Source organism: Heptranchias perlo, chromosome 4, assembly GCF_035084215.1.
Source record: "Heptranchias perlo isolate sHepPer1 chromosome 4, sHepPer1.hap1, whole genome shotgun sequence".
NCBI lineage: Eukaryota > Metazoa > Chordata > Chondrichthyes > Hexanchiformes > Hexanchidae > Heptranchias > Heptranchias perlo.
In genome coordinates, this window is record NC_090328.1 from 52,659,590 (window position 1) to 52,676,489 (window position 16,900).

The 16,900-nt window shown below is 40.2% G+C and overlaps 1 protein-coding gene across 2 annotated transcripts in view; it reads right to left on the reverse strand.

Annotated features, from left to right (window-relative positions):
* LOC137320924 (ephrin-A5-like) overlaps positions 1–16,900 on the reverse strand; it is a 197,405-nt gene that overhangs the window by 28,997 nt on the left and 151,508 nt on the right. For both annotated transcript variants that reach the window (XM_067982921.1, XM_067982920.1), the window contains exon 2: positions 883–1,175. In XM_067982921.1, coding sequence (XP_067839022.1) covers positions 883–1,175 — 293 coding nt within the window. The remainder of the gene's footprint in view (positions 1–882; positions 1,176–16,900) is intronic.

The window sequence follows — 16,900 nt, forward strand, 5'->3', positions numbered from 1 at the left end:
TCAGCCATGATCTTATTGAATGGTGGAGCAGGCTCGAGAGGCAGTATGGCCTGCTCCTGCTCCTATTTCTTGTGTTCTTATGAATTATTCTTCATTGGAAAAGTTGCCTAAAGACTGATTTTTAGGGTTGCAGAGTCAAGTTCTAAGTTCATATAAATACTCATCCTCACCAACTGCCAATACTGATTGCTGTCTAATGCCCTGCTTACTCATTGAATTTAATAATTCCTTATTGTGGAGGCATAATCATTGACTTTAAGAGAAACTTCTTTACACAAAGAGTGGTAAAAATGTGGAACGCGCTAACACAAGGAGTAGTTGAGGCAAATAGCATTGATGCATTTAAGGGGAAGCTGGATAAACACACAAAGGAAAAAGGAATAGAAGGATATGCTGATAGGGGTAGATGAAGTAGGGAGGGAGGAGGCTCGTGTGGAGCATTAGTACTGGCATAGACCAGTTGGGCCGAATGGCCTGTTTCTGTGCTGTAGACTCAATGTAGATCAATGTGACTTACAGGTACCTTTGGACCTTTAAGTGAGGCTCAAAACAATCACCTTAAAGTTGCCCTGCCTTTGTGGGAAAAAATATTTGTTTTGGAGGTGGAGAAAAGTCAGAAGAGCTAGCTGACACTTTTGTCACAATGATGTTACATGTAAGTTATGAGATATGATTTATTGGTGTGTCAAATGTTAGCAAAATAAATGTTGGTCAAAGGCTTGTTTATGAAGACAGTGCCCTGGGAGAGTAAAAACACTGTTTTAAAGGTATTTGATAAATAATGTTCCTCTTGCAAAAACAATAACTTAACACTGTGTTGCGCAACAGCACTCTCAAATTGGCATCTGTTGGGAAAATCAATGAAAAATCGAAAATACTCACAGATGTAGTAATATTCTCGGCCGGGCCTGAATTCAAATCCTAATGAAAATGGAGTAAACAGCTGGAATTTTTCAGAGAATTTTAAAGGACCATTGGACGCGTAAGGCCTGTTACACTCCCATCGCTTGAACCCTTTGGAGGTGTGATCGCACGAGCTGTAGCCATCATAATGCACCATGTAGAGAACATAGCGCTCAGTCTTGTCTTCCGGTACAGAGTCATCATAATGAGGGCAGAAAACATCTAAGTAATCATTGATGCACACTTCAATGTGGTAATCACCTTTCAGGAACCTGCAACAAAAAAGAATTAGCATTATTTTATTTCAACAGATAAACAAGAGCAGTAGGTGTTCTATATCACCCTGACACCAATTTTTCATGGGCAACAATATCCCTTTTAAAACCTTGGGCTGTAATAATGAAATCTACTTGAAATCACCTACACTTCGATCCACATTACTGTACATTCCAAGCTGTGTATCTTTTAGAATTTCTCACTCAACTCCTCATGATAGGAATGTACAGGACTGGAAGAGATAAATTCTGTCCATCTGGCTGGTCCCAGTGATCACTCATTCAAAATCATTAAAATGGGAGTATCATCAGGACCATTTTCTTTCACTGGGTAGATTTCTCCCCTTTTTTCCTCCCCTCTTTCCTTCCTCTTCTTGGACTGACAATTCTGCATCTAAGAAAGTGTGCGTTGGGTGCTCTCCAGCCACTACGAGATAGCATGGTCCACACAAGTGTACATTCCAATCTCTCCCCCCTTGTTAGAAGATGGCACGGCTTCCACTTGGCACATCCCTGTACAACACGACTAAGAACTGAGCACATTGGGGCGGGAATATGCATCTGTCCCTCTTCCGTGACATGAGCTTTAGTGTAGGACCTTTTTCAAAAAATCAGTTAAAAGGGCTACAATGAATTTGAACATCCTTTTGTTTACATCTGTCTTTGAGTTTATTAAAATATTTCTATTTAAAAACGAAAGCGCTGATAACATCATTTGAAGCACAGGCTTGCAGCAGTCCCCAGGGCTACGGGAACTGATCAAAACCGGTGGAGCTACACTCATACACTCATCAGTCTAGGTACTTCACTGATCAAGCCCTGGTTAGACCACACCTGGAGTACGGTGTTCAGTTCTGGGCACCGTACCTTAGGAATGATATCTTGTCCTCGGAGGGAGTGCAGCATAGATTTATTAGAATGATACCTGGACTCCAAGGGTTAAATACAACTAGGGTTGTATTCCCTAGAATGTAGAAGATTAAGGGGTGATTTGATCGAAGTTTTCAAGATATTAAGGGGAACTGATAGGGTAGATAGAAACTATTTCCACTGGTTGGGGAGTCTAGGACTAGGGGACATAGCCTAAAAAATTAGAGCCAGGACTTTCAGGGGTGAAGTTAGAAAATACTTCTACACGTAAAGGGTGGTAGAAGTTTGGAATTCTCTTCTGCAAATGGCAGTTGATGCTAGCTCAATTGTTAATTTTAAATCTGAGATTGATAGATTTTTGTTAACCAAAGATATTAAGGGATATGCGGGAATGGCGGGTATATGGAGTTAGGTCACAGATCAGCCATGATCTCATTGAATGGCGGAACAGGCTCGAGGGGCTAAATGGCCTACCCCTGTTCCTATGTTCCAGAGGCTGCAGTGTTACTGTAGATAGCAGGCCTCAGGCCAGTATCTAGAGAATGTAATGCTTAGTCAGCAGACCTGAGACATACTGCCTACTGTGATTAATAACAAAGGAGTGACATGCCAGCTTACTTGGATATATACACAGAGCTTTACTCTTCAGGGCAGCTAATCTCTAATGTTATGGCATTAAGTTGCAAGTTGGGAGCATCCATTTCCCCCTAATATTTAATACATTAAAATAAATAAGTTTATAAAGTTTTCAGGAGTTCTAATGGATCACCAGGCATTTTTAAAATGTAGTTTTGTACGGGGGTAATGGTATTAAACTTCATCTGTTGTGGACACTAAGCAGTTTGAGACTACCTGCTAGAGATGGTCTCACATCTCTACTGCCAGTTAGAGTCAGGTCACTGAACTGACTCCTAAGTTATACTGCCACTTTTTTTGTCAATGCACACCCAAAACTCCTTCACATTAACAGAGAAGTGGCAGTATAACTGTGTCCTGAAATTCTATATAAGTGTGTCAGTTTGTTAAATCCTCCAAGCCGCTCCTAAAAATGTCATCACCTTCTAATGGTGTCATTGACACTTACTGTTTACACAAACAAATCATGAGAATACAAAAAATACATTAGTGGAAATTATGGTTAATCATAATACACATCAAAATTTAATTTTTGGAAAGAAATCAGACGGTGACACTAGTTTTTTATTTGCAAATTACTGGCAGCATATATTTGCCCCAGCATTCTTACAAAATTATCAGTGTGCCTGAAGTACAGTATACTGAGAGAGTCCAGTAGTAATCCTGCAAACACTGTCTGTTATTCATCTGTTTTTAAAAAAGACCACACAGATGCTAACAAATATTAACAAAAGTACAGTCCGTTAATTTTGCAGAGTTGCATGTATTCAATTTTTTACAATGTCTGAGAACATAAGTAGTAAATCAAATAAAGGGATACTGAGCCCTTCTATTCAGACACACTTGTGTTGAAGTAAAAGTTCACTGGCAATGTCACACCACTGGTACCATCTCTAATTCTGACAACAAGAAATAAGCCATACGTTATCATTAAAGGAATGCACAACATTAATTATTGTCGTACTGCTTGACTTGAGACCCCTGAATGAAAGCCAGCCATGAAATTTGGGTTAAGATGCTGACACAACTGCCTGTGTTAGTAGATAATGATTTTAGACGCACACAGCTGGAAGCTTTCCCAACACCACTACTAAAAGATGGCGTACACTTCACACGTACCTGCTGTCTGGTATGGCTCATTAGGGATAATTAAACACAAGAGCTCACGTTTCAAACACCTACATGATCTTAAAATAGAAAACTGATAATCCTCCATCCTCCAAGATACACATGCTAACCACGAAGACAAAGTCCCTGAGCAATTCCTACACATTCAATAATTTGATGGCTACCAGCCAAGACGAAAAATTGAAGTCGCCTGACCCATTCTCAACATAATTAAATCAACTTCCCCTTGTCTGTCCCCATAAGACAAATGCACTTGCTGCCTCCTTGCTGATAACTATTTTTGTTATTTACAATCTTTGTTGATAATTTTGAATAGGATTGGCCCCTCTTCTGCAAGTACATTTTAATCTATTACAATAATATTTTAAAAGTTAGAACTGCTATGCAAAGATTACTTGTTGTGCACTGTACCATGAAAAAAGTGAACTGAATTTTAATAAAGCATGTTTTGTAGCTGTATTGAAATGTATTTTTAACGGCCGTACAAATGTACTGTATGACCCTCACAAGATAGACAAAGCATACTGACTGTGGAAGATAACAGGTCAGCAGTTTTTGCTGATGAATTTAGGGCTTCATTAGTGATACACTCCCTTTTACTTTTAAATTGGGTGGTACGTTCTTGACATTCTAAATGATTATAGAACCTTCCTTTAATATATTTTACTAATGTGAAAAATATATAGTGGGTCTGAGGAAATTGTAAAAAAATACACAACGGAGAACAGTGAAATACTTAGTTCTTTCTGAGACGAAGAAACACCTGAGAACTCCTACATTCAGTATGTCTTCTTAGATTTGGACTAGGTCATATATTTCACTGTTCCCTATTGTGCATTCTGTTTCTACACGAGTATGAATGTAGGCTATTGTGTAATATATTTGGTATAGTTAAAGAGCATCATGGGTTAGCTAGTATAGGGAGCTACAATGAAAGCATAGAGAAAGAGAGAGAGTGTGCAGGCTAGCAAGAGGGACTAGCTGAATTCTGCTGAATATACAGTACAGGTTCCCCAAGATAAAAACAGAAATAAAAGTGACTGGCATAGATGTAACTAACCGTACTGGCAAAAGCCAGTTATAGATAAGTAAGGTGCTTAAAGATGGATCTTATAGGTCACATGACTTTGATAGTGAAAGGGTTAAAACACTGTCTTGTACGGACTAACTCAGGCCTAGTGGAAAAGCACTGGGATAAGCTCAAGCAGGACACTTTAAGAAAAACAAGATGTTTCTGATCAAGAATTGGCCTAGATTGTGACGCTCTTGAACCCCAATGGGTATCCTATTTATGAGTATAATAGACGTGTTTGCTTGCTCGTGATCACATACATCATCAATAAATCTTGAAAGTTAACATGTCTCTAAAATCCAAGCCTTTGAGGACTAGATTGGAAGTCCTATATGGTATCAGTCCAACAGTGAAGGTGATACAGAGTAAAATTAAAATAACTAAAAGTTTCTGTGAAATGTTGTTTTAATAAGCACTATTACAAGCGCAGAAACCACTTTAATGGACGCTATTAAAGGATTCATTTCATGGAGCCATTTCAACACAACTATCATTTTGTTTGTGAATAAGTGATTTAGCTAGAATGAACAGGGCCCAGGGCCACCAGCCAAATATTGGCCCCTGACAGGGGTGCACGAGCCACGACCCTAGGAGCCCAACTTCCCCACCCCCGATCCCATTGGGACAAAAAGTCGCCCATCAATGCCTGCGGGAACAGCAGCCCAGCCTTCTCTGTTTAGGATAGGTTTCAATAGATTGGGGAAGGGGTTGCGCGGGGGTGTGGAGAGGCGCAAAATGTTCTTGGTGCCAAGGGCTCCCAGAATTCCAAATCACGATTTGAGTTTCATAAGTGGAAATTAAATCAAAATATGATTAAGACCGTGTTTCTATACATATGAAACCACCTCTCAAATTCCAGAGAGTGGCACAATCACCAGCATGTCTGAACACACCCAATTTAAGGTGGAAGAAGTACTTCCAGTCAAAATGTTATCACACTGTTTGTCAAATTTCATGTCACGCTGGAGTGTGATATCATCTTTGCAATCAAGAAGATTAATTGAAAATGCACATGCAAACATAAATATGTTGGATCACTTTTTGGATTGGAATAATCTTTACGATGTTTAAATTTTGATTATCCAAAAGCACTTTCCTGTATTTGTTTCCAAAAGACAATGGAGGAAAAAAATTGGATAGGGCCTATTATTGGGTGGGGGTAGTGCGATCCGTTATTACCTCGCACCCAATAGCCCCTGCGCAGGCAGGACGAGACTTTTGTGAAGCCTGAGGACTTACCTTCAAGTGGCATTCCAAATCAGCGTTGACACGAGGATTGAATGCAATTTGCACTTTCAACCAGCAGGGGGAGCCCCAATCTCTTAAAGGCAGGATGTCTCTTAAAAATCTCTTAAAGGTAGCTGAAAATAACAGCCTGCTGTCTGCACGGAGTCTGAACAGAGATCAGACATCGCACGTATAAAACACAGATGCAGCTCCCATCCCTATGCTTACAAATTAATGAGTTATGTTAAAACATTGAATAAAGGTTGCACACTATTAAATCCCACATCCTCCAATCTGCATGCCAGACCCCAGCAATCTGCCGATCTGAGTTTGTACCAGGCCAGCTAGAGTGCATGCACCAAGGTTCTCTACTGATGCACTAGAGGCCTTGGTGCAAGAGGTGGACAGAAGGAGGGACATCCTATATCCGTTGGGTGGGGGGGAAACAAGAGGCCCTCCAGACATATACACAAAAGGCAGTGGGAGGCAGCAGGGGACGAAGTCAATGCCAGGCGCACAGCATCATGAACATGGATGCAGGACAGGAAGAAGTTCAATGCGTTGACATGAGTGGTCAAGGTGAGTAAGGACAACTGTCAAGTGGCATCTCCTGCCAACTACACCACTAGCCACATCCACTGCTCCATGCACTACAACCCCCATCACCCACATACCAACAAACTCTTTCCATCAGTACTCAACTCTTCAAATCAGATGCTTCCTCTCACCCTTACACATTACCACTGTTGCAAGCCGTCAACCCACAACTCACAGGCCACACACACTGGCAGCTATTCAACCATGACCGGCACATCACCCAGACACACGTCCCGCTTTCTTGCAGGAGAAGGTGGCTCATATCAGGAGGCAGCAAGTGGCAGCGGCATTTAGCCCCTCAAGCCTGTTCCGCCATTCAATGAGATCATGGTGGGCCTGTGACCTAACTCCATATACCCGCCTTAGCCCCATTTCCCTTAATATCCTTGGTTCACAGAAATCTATCAACCTCAGATTTAGAATTCACAATTGAGCTAGCATCAACTGCCATTTGCAGTAGAACATTCCAAACTTCTCCCACCCTTTGCGTGTAGAAGCATTTCCTAACTTCACTCCTGCATGTCCGGGCTCTAAATGTTAGACTACATCCCCTAGTCCTAGTATTCAAGTATAGGAGACCTCCAAAACAAATACAAATGTCTCGGCAGCCAGAAGCAATAAACCAGCCACTAATCTGTAAATCCTGCATGGTCCCTTTAAATAGCGCTGGTGGGGGTCCTCCAGGCACTTGAAGACTGGTTCAGATGGTGGGGGTTAAGACTGTGCATTGAGTTGAGCGTTAAGGCCCAAAATGGTGTCTATCACTTTAAATCAGCGTTGTACACCAATTATATCCATTTTCTCATTCAGTATTTGCGCATGTGCTAACTCCTATACCAAGATAACGTCCAGCGCACATCACGCTGGAAACATGCGTGCGCAGCCAAGATGCCATCTTGAATGTTGGAGAGGCTGTGTAATGCCAAAATAACGGGCGCTACATGGCCCAATTTAACGCCCAATCTGTTTGGTGTACACATGTGCACGTGCCACTTCCATCTGCTGCATACAGTGATGATGATGGAATACCTTCCATTTACAATGTGCATACAGACTGAGCTTGTAAAACCTGAATCTATCTACAGACAGTACCTGATAAGGCATGAAAATATAGAGCACTAGGATGTGAGATAAATGGTGGAATCTGATCAACAAACCCTGAGAAAACCATTACTTTGGTGCCAAAATCCAGACATCTAGCTGAAAACAGCAAATTGCCTCCTCTAAAACTTCACTCATCCCCCTTAGAAATCAATTTTAAAACCAGAAAAGTAGTTTTGTAAGTTTTTTTTTCATTCTATAAATTTTTTATAATACACTGAATGGGTTTGTTTTATCCCAAGAAAGTAAAATATGATTAAGTGAAATGAGATGGAACCAGAATACAGGCACTGCTATATGATTCTTTCCAGCTCGATATGAAAAAAAAACCCTTGAATACAGCTGTCAAGATCAGGGAACTGTTAAAAGTGAGATTTATGTTCAAAAAGAATGAGACTGATCACAACCCATTTAAACACATGGAGTTGTGTTTATTTTTAAAAGTGAGATACTTCAGAATAGGTGACATTTTTAAACCAAAATGAGTGAGATTCAATCCACATGAGTGAATCTTGGCAGATATGCTTAAATCCTAATAGATCTGTTTCAGTGGCCTCGGTAGGCCCAATTATTCATCAGGCTTTACCCGAGTGTCGGATAGTCCAAGGCCACTACTGAACTATATAACACATAATGGCTGTTCTAGTGCTTGCTCCTGGTATTTCTTGTTGTTTCTATTCACCATAGCAAGTTGGCCTACCATTAAGCAAAAACATTGACTTTCTGTAATGAAACCAGTGCTGAAAGAGCCGCTCTGTGCTCAAAATCAAAACCACAAATTGGGTCCGATGACCGAGCATGCAGACACACACAGCTGCTTCTAGACACTCTGAAAAAGGCGGAAGTCTGTGTTAACGTTGTGACCACAATCCATATCTGTCACATACTGTACAAGTGATCTGTTCAGCTTCTCTTGCAGGAACAGAGGAAGCACAACGCAGCTACAGAACACTGCATCAGTGTAAAGGTCCTATCAGTAGCCAAAGCAGCATTTCATTGCTCAATACAGGGGTAATTCTTCTGCTCTCACACCCGAACCTCTTCAGTTTTCAAGTACAATACCTTGGACATCAAAAGCTCTGTACGCACACATACAAATTGCAAAAATGGTTAGATATATTACTACAGTGATAGGGTGAATTCATAATCCAGTACTCCTCCCCATTCTACTTTCATCGGAACAAAGTAAAGTCAATATAAAGAATACAGAAAGCATTTTTTGATACTAAACTGATGAAACCATTGGTCACAAAATTCTTCCCATTTTCTCCCTCCTCTCCCAAAAGGGGCTGACTTTGGTTGGGGTATGGTTAATAGGCACCTCATGTATCCTCCCAAATGACCATATTTGTGAACTTGGACAATATGTGTCAACAAACTATTTATCGGTTGGTGGGGGGGGCGGCGGGGAAATCACACCCACGCCTGATCCCATCCACACTCCACAAACACACCTTCATGCAGGAGTCACTGGACGTTGAGCAGGGGTGAGAATCTTGACTTATATTTTCCCTCCCTAGCCAACGGGAATTGAGTCCAAGGATGCCAGCCCCACTGCTACCTTGTCCCGAGATCATCAGAAAGTACTTTTATTTTAAATGAGCCAAACGAATGCCTGAATGAGGCATGATGGAACAAACAATTCACAACAGGCTTTTTATTTTTATTTTCAGCGAAACATTATTTTATTTGGGGCAGCGTTTCAGTTAGCATTATTTCATCAAAGCACTATTTTTGTTTCCTTAGTTGCTGCAAACAATAAATGAGGACAATTAAGTTTTAACAAATGTATATCCTGTGGGTAAAGTAACAGTATATGAATGCTCCATTGCTGCGTGCCTGCATTATTATTGGTGCCTAACCCTTCAGGTTTCCCCTTTGCCGGAGGTACTGTGCATTCACAAAGTGAAAGTTTGCCAATGAAGTCGAGCCCTCTTTTCAATTACAATTTATGGGGGTTAATTAAAAACTGAGCAGGGATGCCAAGCTCGTTGTTAAATTATGATAATTGCATGTCTCTTTTATGCTACAGATGTTCAGAGTGAGCTGCAGTGACACATGAAAGCAAGGCTGAGAAGTAAACCTACTCTGCGATTGGTAGATGCTGCTGCTGTAGTCAGGTGCTCATTGCTTGTTCATTACACCACAGAGAGGTCCATTACTTGTAATCTTCCTTTTCACCCATTCTCCTGGAACAAGATTCCCTTAAGGTCGCCTGAAATGCCAATCCTGATTGGACCACTTCCATTACAATTACACAGCTGAGTAAAATTGGCCCCAAATCAAATGGAGTTCATCAGTCTTAAGATTACTGTTCTACATTAGCTATTACATTTACTAGAGAAAGAGCTTTGATTTACTATTCACTTGATTTTTTTTACACTAAAGTTGTGTGCTAGCTACCTGCAACTGCAGGTTTTTCCCTATTTCAAATACTTAAAAGGAAAAATACTTGAATTTATATAGCATCAGTTTTGAAGACATTTGTACAATGTGCTGAGTTCACTTTGTGATGTTTAATCCTAATTTTACTTGTACAATGGACTTAATTTATTCAATGCACCAAATTCGAAATCCTTGTCATGGTTTACACATTCCCATCCCACGCTTCCTCTGTAACATACGCCAGTCTACACCCCAGCTCACCCCTTTTAGCCATCCAGCTCTGGTCTGTGCATTCATCCATTGCTCCCTCATTCCCTCCCAACCACCATTTGAGGCAATGCCTATCTTGGCCTTACTCTATGAAACTCCATCCCTAAACTCCTCCACCTTACTACCCCTCTCTCCATTTTTAAAAACCTCCTCAAAGCCTACTTCGTCAACCATGCTTTTAATCATCTCTCCTAACTCTTCCACTACTGCTCAGCATCCAGTTCTCCTCTGTGAAATGGCTTAGGGATGTTTATTATATTAAAGGTGCTATATAAATGCAGGTTGTTATACAGTTCCAATCAACCCTGGTTATTAGATGCTAGATACTCTGGCAATGGAGTTTTATCAGTAACCGACTACAAGTCATCACTCCTTACTAACATGGTACTGATAACATCACAAGAAATACCACTAAAAACAGATTAACTGCTCACTTATCCCACTGTTGTTTGTGGGATCTTTGCACATAAAATGGCCACTGTTTGTCTACATAACAACAGTTATTGCATTTCAAAGTAATTCATTGCCAGTGATATACTTCAAGACACTTCTGAGAGATGTGATAAAGTGCTATATGAATGCTAGTCTTTCCTTCGCTTTATAATGTCAGCGTCATTATACATCAGTGACATGGAGCGGGCTAACTGTCAGCACAAAAATAAACCAGGAATTGAATAAAGCTTTTCCATAAGATGTACAGAATATATATTATAAAAGCAACCAATACCTTTTAGTTGCTTGAAGTCACTAATCTCAGGGTTCAGAAGAAAAGTTTTGCTTGATTTAGGTGTCAGTGGTAGCACTCGCACCTCTGAGTCAAGAAGGTTGTGGATTCAAGTCCCATTCCAGAAACTACAGAATAAAAATCTAAGCTGACACTTTAGTGCAGTACTGAAGGAGTGTTGCACTGTCGGAGATGCCATCTTTCAAGTGAGACATTAAACTGAGGCCCCATCTGCACCATGTTAAATGCAATAAAGAAAATAACCTCACAATCGGCCCAGCTGTGAATTGCTTTAGCATCCACCCCTTCAGTGCGTTGTAAGCAGCTGTGACCTACCAGTGTATCCTTTTAATTCTTTCACACCTGTTGTGAAACACTTCAACTTCCAATTTCTCACATCTACATTTGACCATCTTAAGTCTGTTATTTTCTCTAATTTCCTTTTTTGATTCCTTTTCACATCCTTATTGTTCTTTTATAAGCCTAATACCACAAATATGGCCAACAAGCTGAATAATAAAAGAACAGAGCTTCACCATACTAGCTTTGAAAACCCTAATTCTTCAAGTATTGTACACTCTTTAATGCATTGTTTGGTGATTTTTTAAAAATTCTCATCAAGCATGCTGGGGAATGGAGTATTTTCCTTTTTGGGATCTGTATTCTGTCTCAACCTCTGAAGAGCATTCCTAGGGCATTCGTGTGACATTTTCCATTTCCTACACCAGCCATCTTGTGGGCTTTCTGAGTAACGTTTCAATTTCTTGTTTCAGTTAGTGATACATTTCTTGCTGAGAGCCCATATCCATAGGAATTGGGTTGAGATTACTCAAAACCTATTTTGTAGAGAACCATTATAGCATACAGACTGAAAAGCATGGCAGAAATCTTGTTTGTATTGTCTCATGAACAGAATGCAAACGGACTTGATTTCAAACCTACAAAACTTAGGAAATATTAGTCTGAAAGTACTTTTGTTTGAAAATTAGTTAAATATCTGAGAGGTCACTAAGCTGAGTTTTCACTTTCTTTGGGAAAGCATACCCCTGTTGATATTGTAAGAATTTGCTATACAAAATGAGGGACAGCCAGTCGATGAATGAAAGTCAGGAGGATCATCTGTACCAGCTGGGACAATGGATATTGTCAGAGTACCAAGCAGCCTCAAAGAAAGGAGCAAAGGAGGTACGTGGTATACTTTAAAAACCCAGGCTCTATTAATGTATTAAAATAGCATCCTCAATTTAAGGCAACAATCTCATCCATCAAGCTAATGCAATGTAGTGACAAATAATGTTTCACAGAAATAATTTTTTTCATACAAGTTTCCTTCTCCTGGTGGAAATGTTCCTGAATGTTGCACACTGGCTGTTATTCAGCATTTGGTTCTCGCTGCGAGTTAAAGGCACACAGTTTAAGAAGTAATCATATTATTTTGGCCATGCCCCCATAGGCAAGTGCTGAGTGTAGTCTGCTGGGTGAAGGTGGCAATCGTGCGCAACTCTGCGGATGATGAAGTGAGAGGGCAAGCAAGAGCGACTCTCGTGCTGTGCTTAAGTGTCAGCTCACTGTGTCAGAAGCAGTCAGGCTTCACACAGTTTGGACCACAGAGAGTCAGAGGTGCTGGAATGCAGCAGACGCAATCGTTACGAGAAGGGAAAAAAGATAACTATATAAATCATATGAAAATGTACAATTCTTTGAAATCAACTGATGCCAAGTTATAGCAGATTTGTTACTCACAATTGAAGATTATGATGGCACTTTCTGATAGGAAGCGGTTAGTTTGCACACATATATGTTTAAAATGTGTGACTACACCAAGATGGTCAAGTCTTTCGCGCAGCAGGGAATTAAACTACTGCGAAACACTGTCTTCCCATGGGACCTGCTCATGAGATGTTACTAAGCTTTGTTCCGAATAAGAGAAAAAGAAGCTTTTGAGATGAAACGGAGAAGAAGTTTGTGGGTGTTAGGAATGGAACATTTTTTTCCTTTTTAGCACCCAGTCTCAGTTTCAAGGACCCCCAGTATTTGGTTGCAAGGAGCCACAGGAAAAAAGACAAATCAATACTACCTTTTGGTTTAATGTTAATTTGCTCTCAGCCAATAATGTTAGAGTCGCAGAACGACTTTACAGCACAAAGGGAGGCCATTCGGCCCATAGCGTCTGTGCCAGCTCATTGAAAGGGCTATCCACTAGTCTTATTCCCTTGCCCTTGTTCTTCTGACAGTGAGGTTAAGGTACATTATTGGACAGGATTTATTAAACATTCAGCCTGTACTACGTCTGCCCTGGGAGGCTTTGCAGCTGGCACTGGGTGTTAGTTATGGGAAAATGTTTAATTCTCCAGCACTAATATCTGTCACTGTTAAGTTTATAAAAATGATAAAAGTTTCAGAAAACCAAGTCTCTATAGAACTTATCAAGAAAGATGGGCAATGTCAGTAATATGTCTGCAAAAGATTTAAACAAAAAATGCAGTGGTGGCAGTGTGTGTATATATATATATATATATATATATATATATGAGCTCTTATATACACACATAAGCGCTAAAGAGTCAGTAGGTCATTTGAACACTTTGTAATGATGTCCTAAACTGTAAGATCGAAGCGTGGTGAGAGGGTTTAAGACAATCAGCAAAACCTTGAAATTGAATTACTGTGTTAAACTCATTGCTTTTGCTATTTATGTCCTATAGTCTATAGTTCATTTCTTAAAATAAATACTGTGTTAATCATTAAGTTATGGGGGGTGTAGGTGAAAGAGCCATCTTGATGAAAGGGATGGAGAAGCTGATGGAATGATGGCATCACATGACTAGTGTTAGAGAAATACTGGCTTTATTTTTCTGGCAGAATTTAAGAAAATAGACTATTCATCACTTATTATTAACTGTTAAGAGTTCATCAGTTATGTAGAGGATCTGGATAACTCATTCGCCATCCTTGGGATATGTGAGTTCACAGCTGTTGTGCTGGAGAACTAAGAGAATCGTCTTACATATCTTCAGTCAGCCTCACTTTCCCATAACTACTAGTGATTCTCGTTTTAATAAACACATTGTAGGCCCAGAGTACTGGGCCTGAAAGGTCACCAGTGACTCATGTGGACCGTGACTAATTCTGCTAGATTCTGAAGTGTCACTAACAGAACAACTAGCTCCAACAAGAACAAATCCTGTCCAGAAAGAATTGTTCCTTCATTAAAACTCACTTCGAGTAGCTTGTCTTTTTGCTAAGTAATACTAAAGTAGCACTGTTGAATGTCAGCAGCTTTTTAATTTTAAACAATACACAACAGCCATTATAAAATAGTTTACAAAATATTACAGAGAAGGAAAAAAATTACAAAAATACAGACATCTTCAAAATTCTCCAGCCCTGAAATGTATGCCTTGGGACACCAGCATATGAAAGTGTAACACATTCATCTGAAATTCCTCTCTCACTCTTGTAGCAGAGGTGCTAACTCATATGTTTTAAACAGGTTAGCTAAAATAGCAGAGAGAGGAATGCATCTATTAGTAGCCCACCAAGTAATTTCAGGGCCTGTGTTTTAGATTCTAATTTAATCTTTTAATCATTTCTCACTCCTAGGTCTCCTTGTGCAGATACCAGTTCACAACTGGGGGTGGGAGGGTTAAGCTGGTTCTACACCTCTTTTTAAGTCCCTATTGATCTGAGCTTTAGGAGAAACAGAAGTGACTGGCCCACTGATTTATCTTCCCCTCCTGACAGCATGGCTGAGATTAGGAGCTAATTATTTAAAATTGTCCCTGTACCTCTTCAGCACAGAATGTTGGAGCACCAAACGCATATTCACTCCCAGAGTGATGTCATCAAGCAATCTGACCTTGATGAGGCTCAACCTTAAAAATAAAATCACAGACATCCATATGAATTATTGAAATAATAAAGTGACACCTCAGAATAACTGAGTCAGACCAAGGTTATATTTCATAAAACTGATAATGTAATATTATTCATGAAATCTAATGAAGGCCTATGGATTTTTCAGACTTTATAACTGTCTCATACACTTTCGCTTTACTGAGCCAAATATTGAATTAATGTGTGATGGGAAATAATTGGAGCTGACCTCCTTACCTCCAGAACTGTTCTTGGACTGCACTGAAAATCTGGCCCCATCCACTTGACAGATGAATGGAACAGAAAGCCACTCCAAACACCACTAACCAATCACTACAAGGCATTTCTGCTGCTACGGGTGGAATCTTCTACCGGTTTTCCATATCAATCACTTCCCAGTTTAGTTCTCCTATTGTGTCAGTACTCCCATTCTTCTATTCCTGGTCTCCTTCCATAAATGCTCCGAATGTGAATAATGAGTTCTCTGGCAGCTGGGACATCACCAGTGCATCCGCTGAAAGATGCCAATGCATGCCTCAGGCAGAGCCAACTAACGCCAGCCACAGGATCACATTCCACTGAGCCTTTGACACCACAGGCTGCAACTCTTTCAGAGTCTTAATGTGATCAATGGGGAATTTGTATTGTAGCACTCAGCAGTTTATAAACATCCAGTCAATACTGATGAAATGAAAAGAAAAATCACCACCAATGCTGGAAATTTGAAATAAAAACAGTAAATGCTGGAACCACAAATCAGATCAACCACCATCTGAAAGAGAAAGAAATGTTTTGTGTTTGACACTTTATCAGATATTCTGATGAAAGGTCCTACCCAAAATATTAACCTGTCCTTTTCTTTTGTATACTGATCAATCTGCCACGCGGTTCCACATTTTCTGTTTTTGTATCTGTAAGTATCAATAACGCATGCACTATACAAGAACTCACCAGCTTTAAGCCATCACTGTGCTCTTCTTAATGTACAAGTGATCAAACGAATAGTCAGCCTGCCACCTTTCCAGTGATGGTAGCCCGGGACGGCTAAAACAAACTGAGAACAGGGCACACCCCTATCTGACTCACTCTATTACATTAAACCTTACAAGAACCGAAATAGTAACACAAAAAGCCTTTGCTCTCAGTTTAAAACTGAAACAATAATGCAACAGCCTTTTATTCCAGCCTCCTTAAATGCTCTCACAATTAAATAAAAAATTGATCTCAGACTAACACCTGTTTCTCTAACACATAATAATGCCATCTTTCTCAGTAGGTGTTATGGGTCTCCAAGGCCACAGCCCCTTCCTGTAACATCTTGTCATGATTTAGAAATCATCTGCACCTGTTTGGGGACTTAACCGCGCAGCCCAAAATAATCAGAGCCATTCTACGCCTGCTGTCCTCTGCAGACTCACCTTGCATAGAACATCTGTATATCCCTCCTCTTGCTGATAAATGTCAGATTATTCGAAAGAATTTGCTGAGATAATTATGGCTCTCAAGTTCCCATGAGCAAAACGTAATTTGGCCATCACAATATTTTCCACAATACGGTGCAGATGGAGATCGTTTTCTTTAATTTCGCCAACTTTTGTTCAGAGGCTATGGGACCAAATACCACATCTTGCTGCTATCACTTGTTATTCATATTGCACAGGTGCCAGTGGATGGCTCCACATCAGAGAGTACTAACTAATCAATTATTTCTGCTGTAAAAGCAGTTTGGTATCAATGAGCAGGGGTTTGGTACAACACGGAGCAGATAGTGAGATGGAAAATACAGACATGATTAGAATTTTAAACAGCACTTCCACAGCCGATTAAAAGTTCATT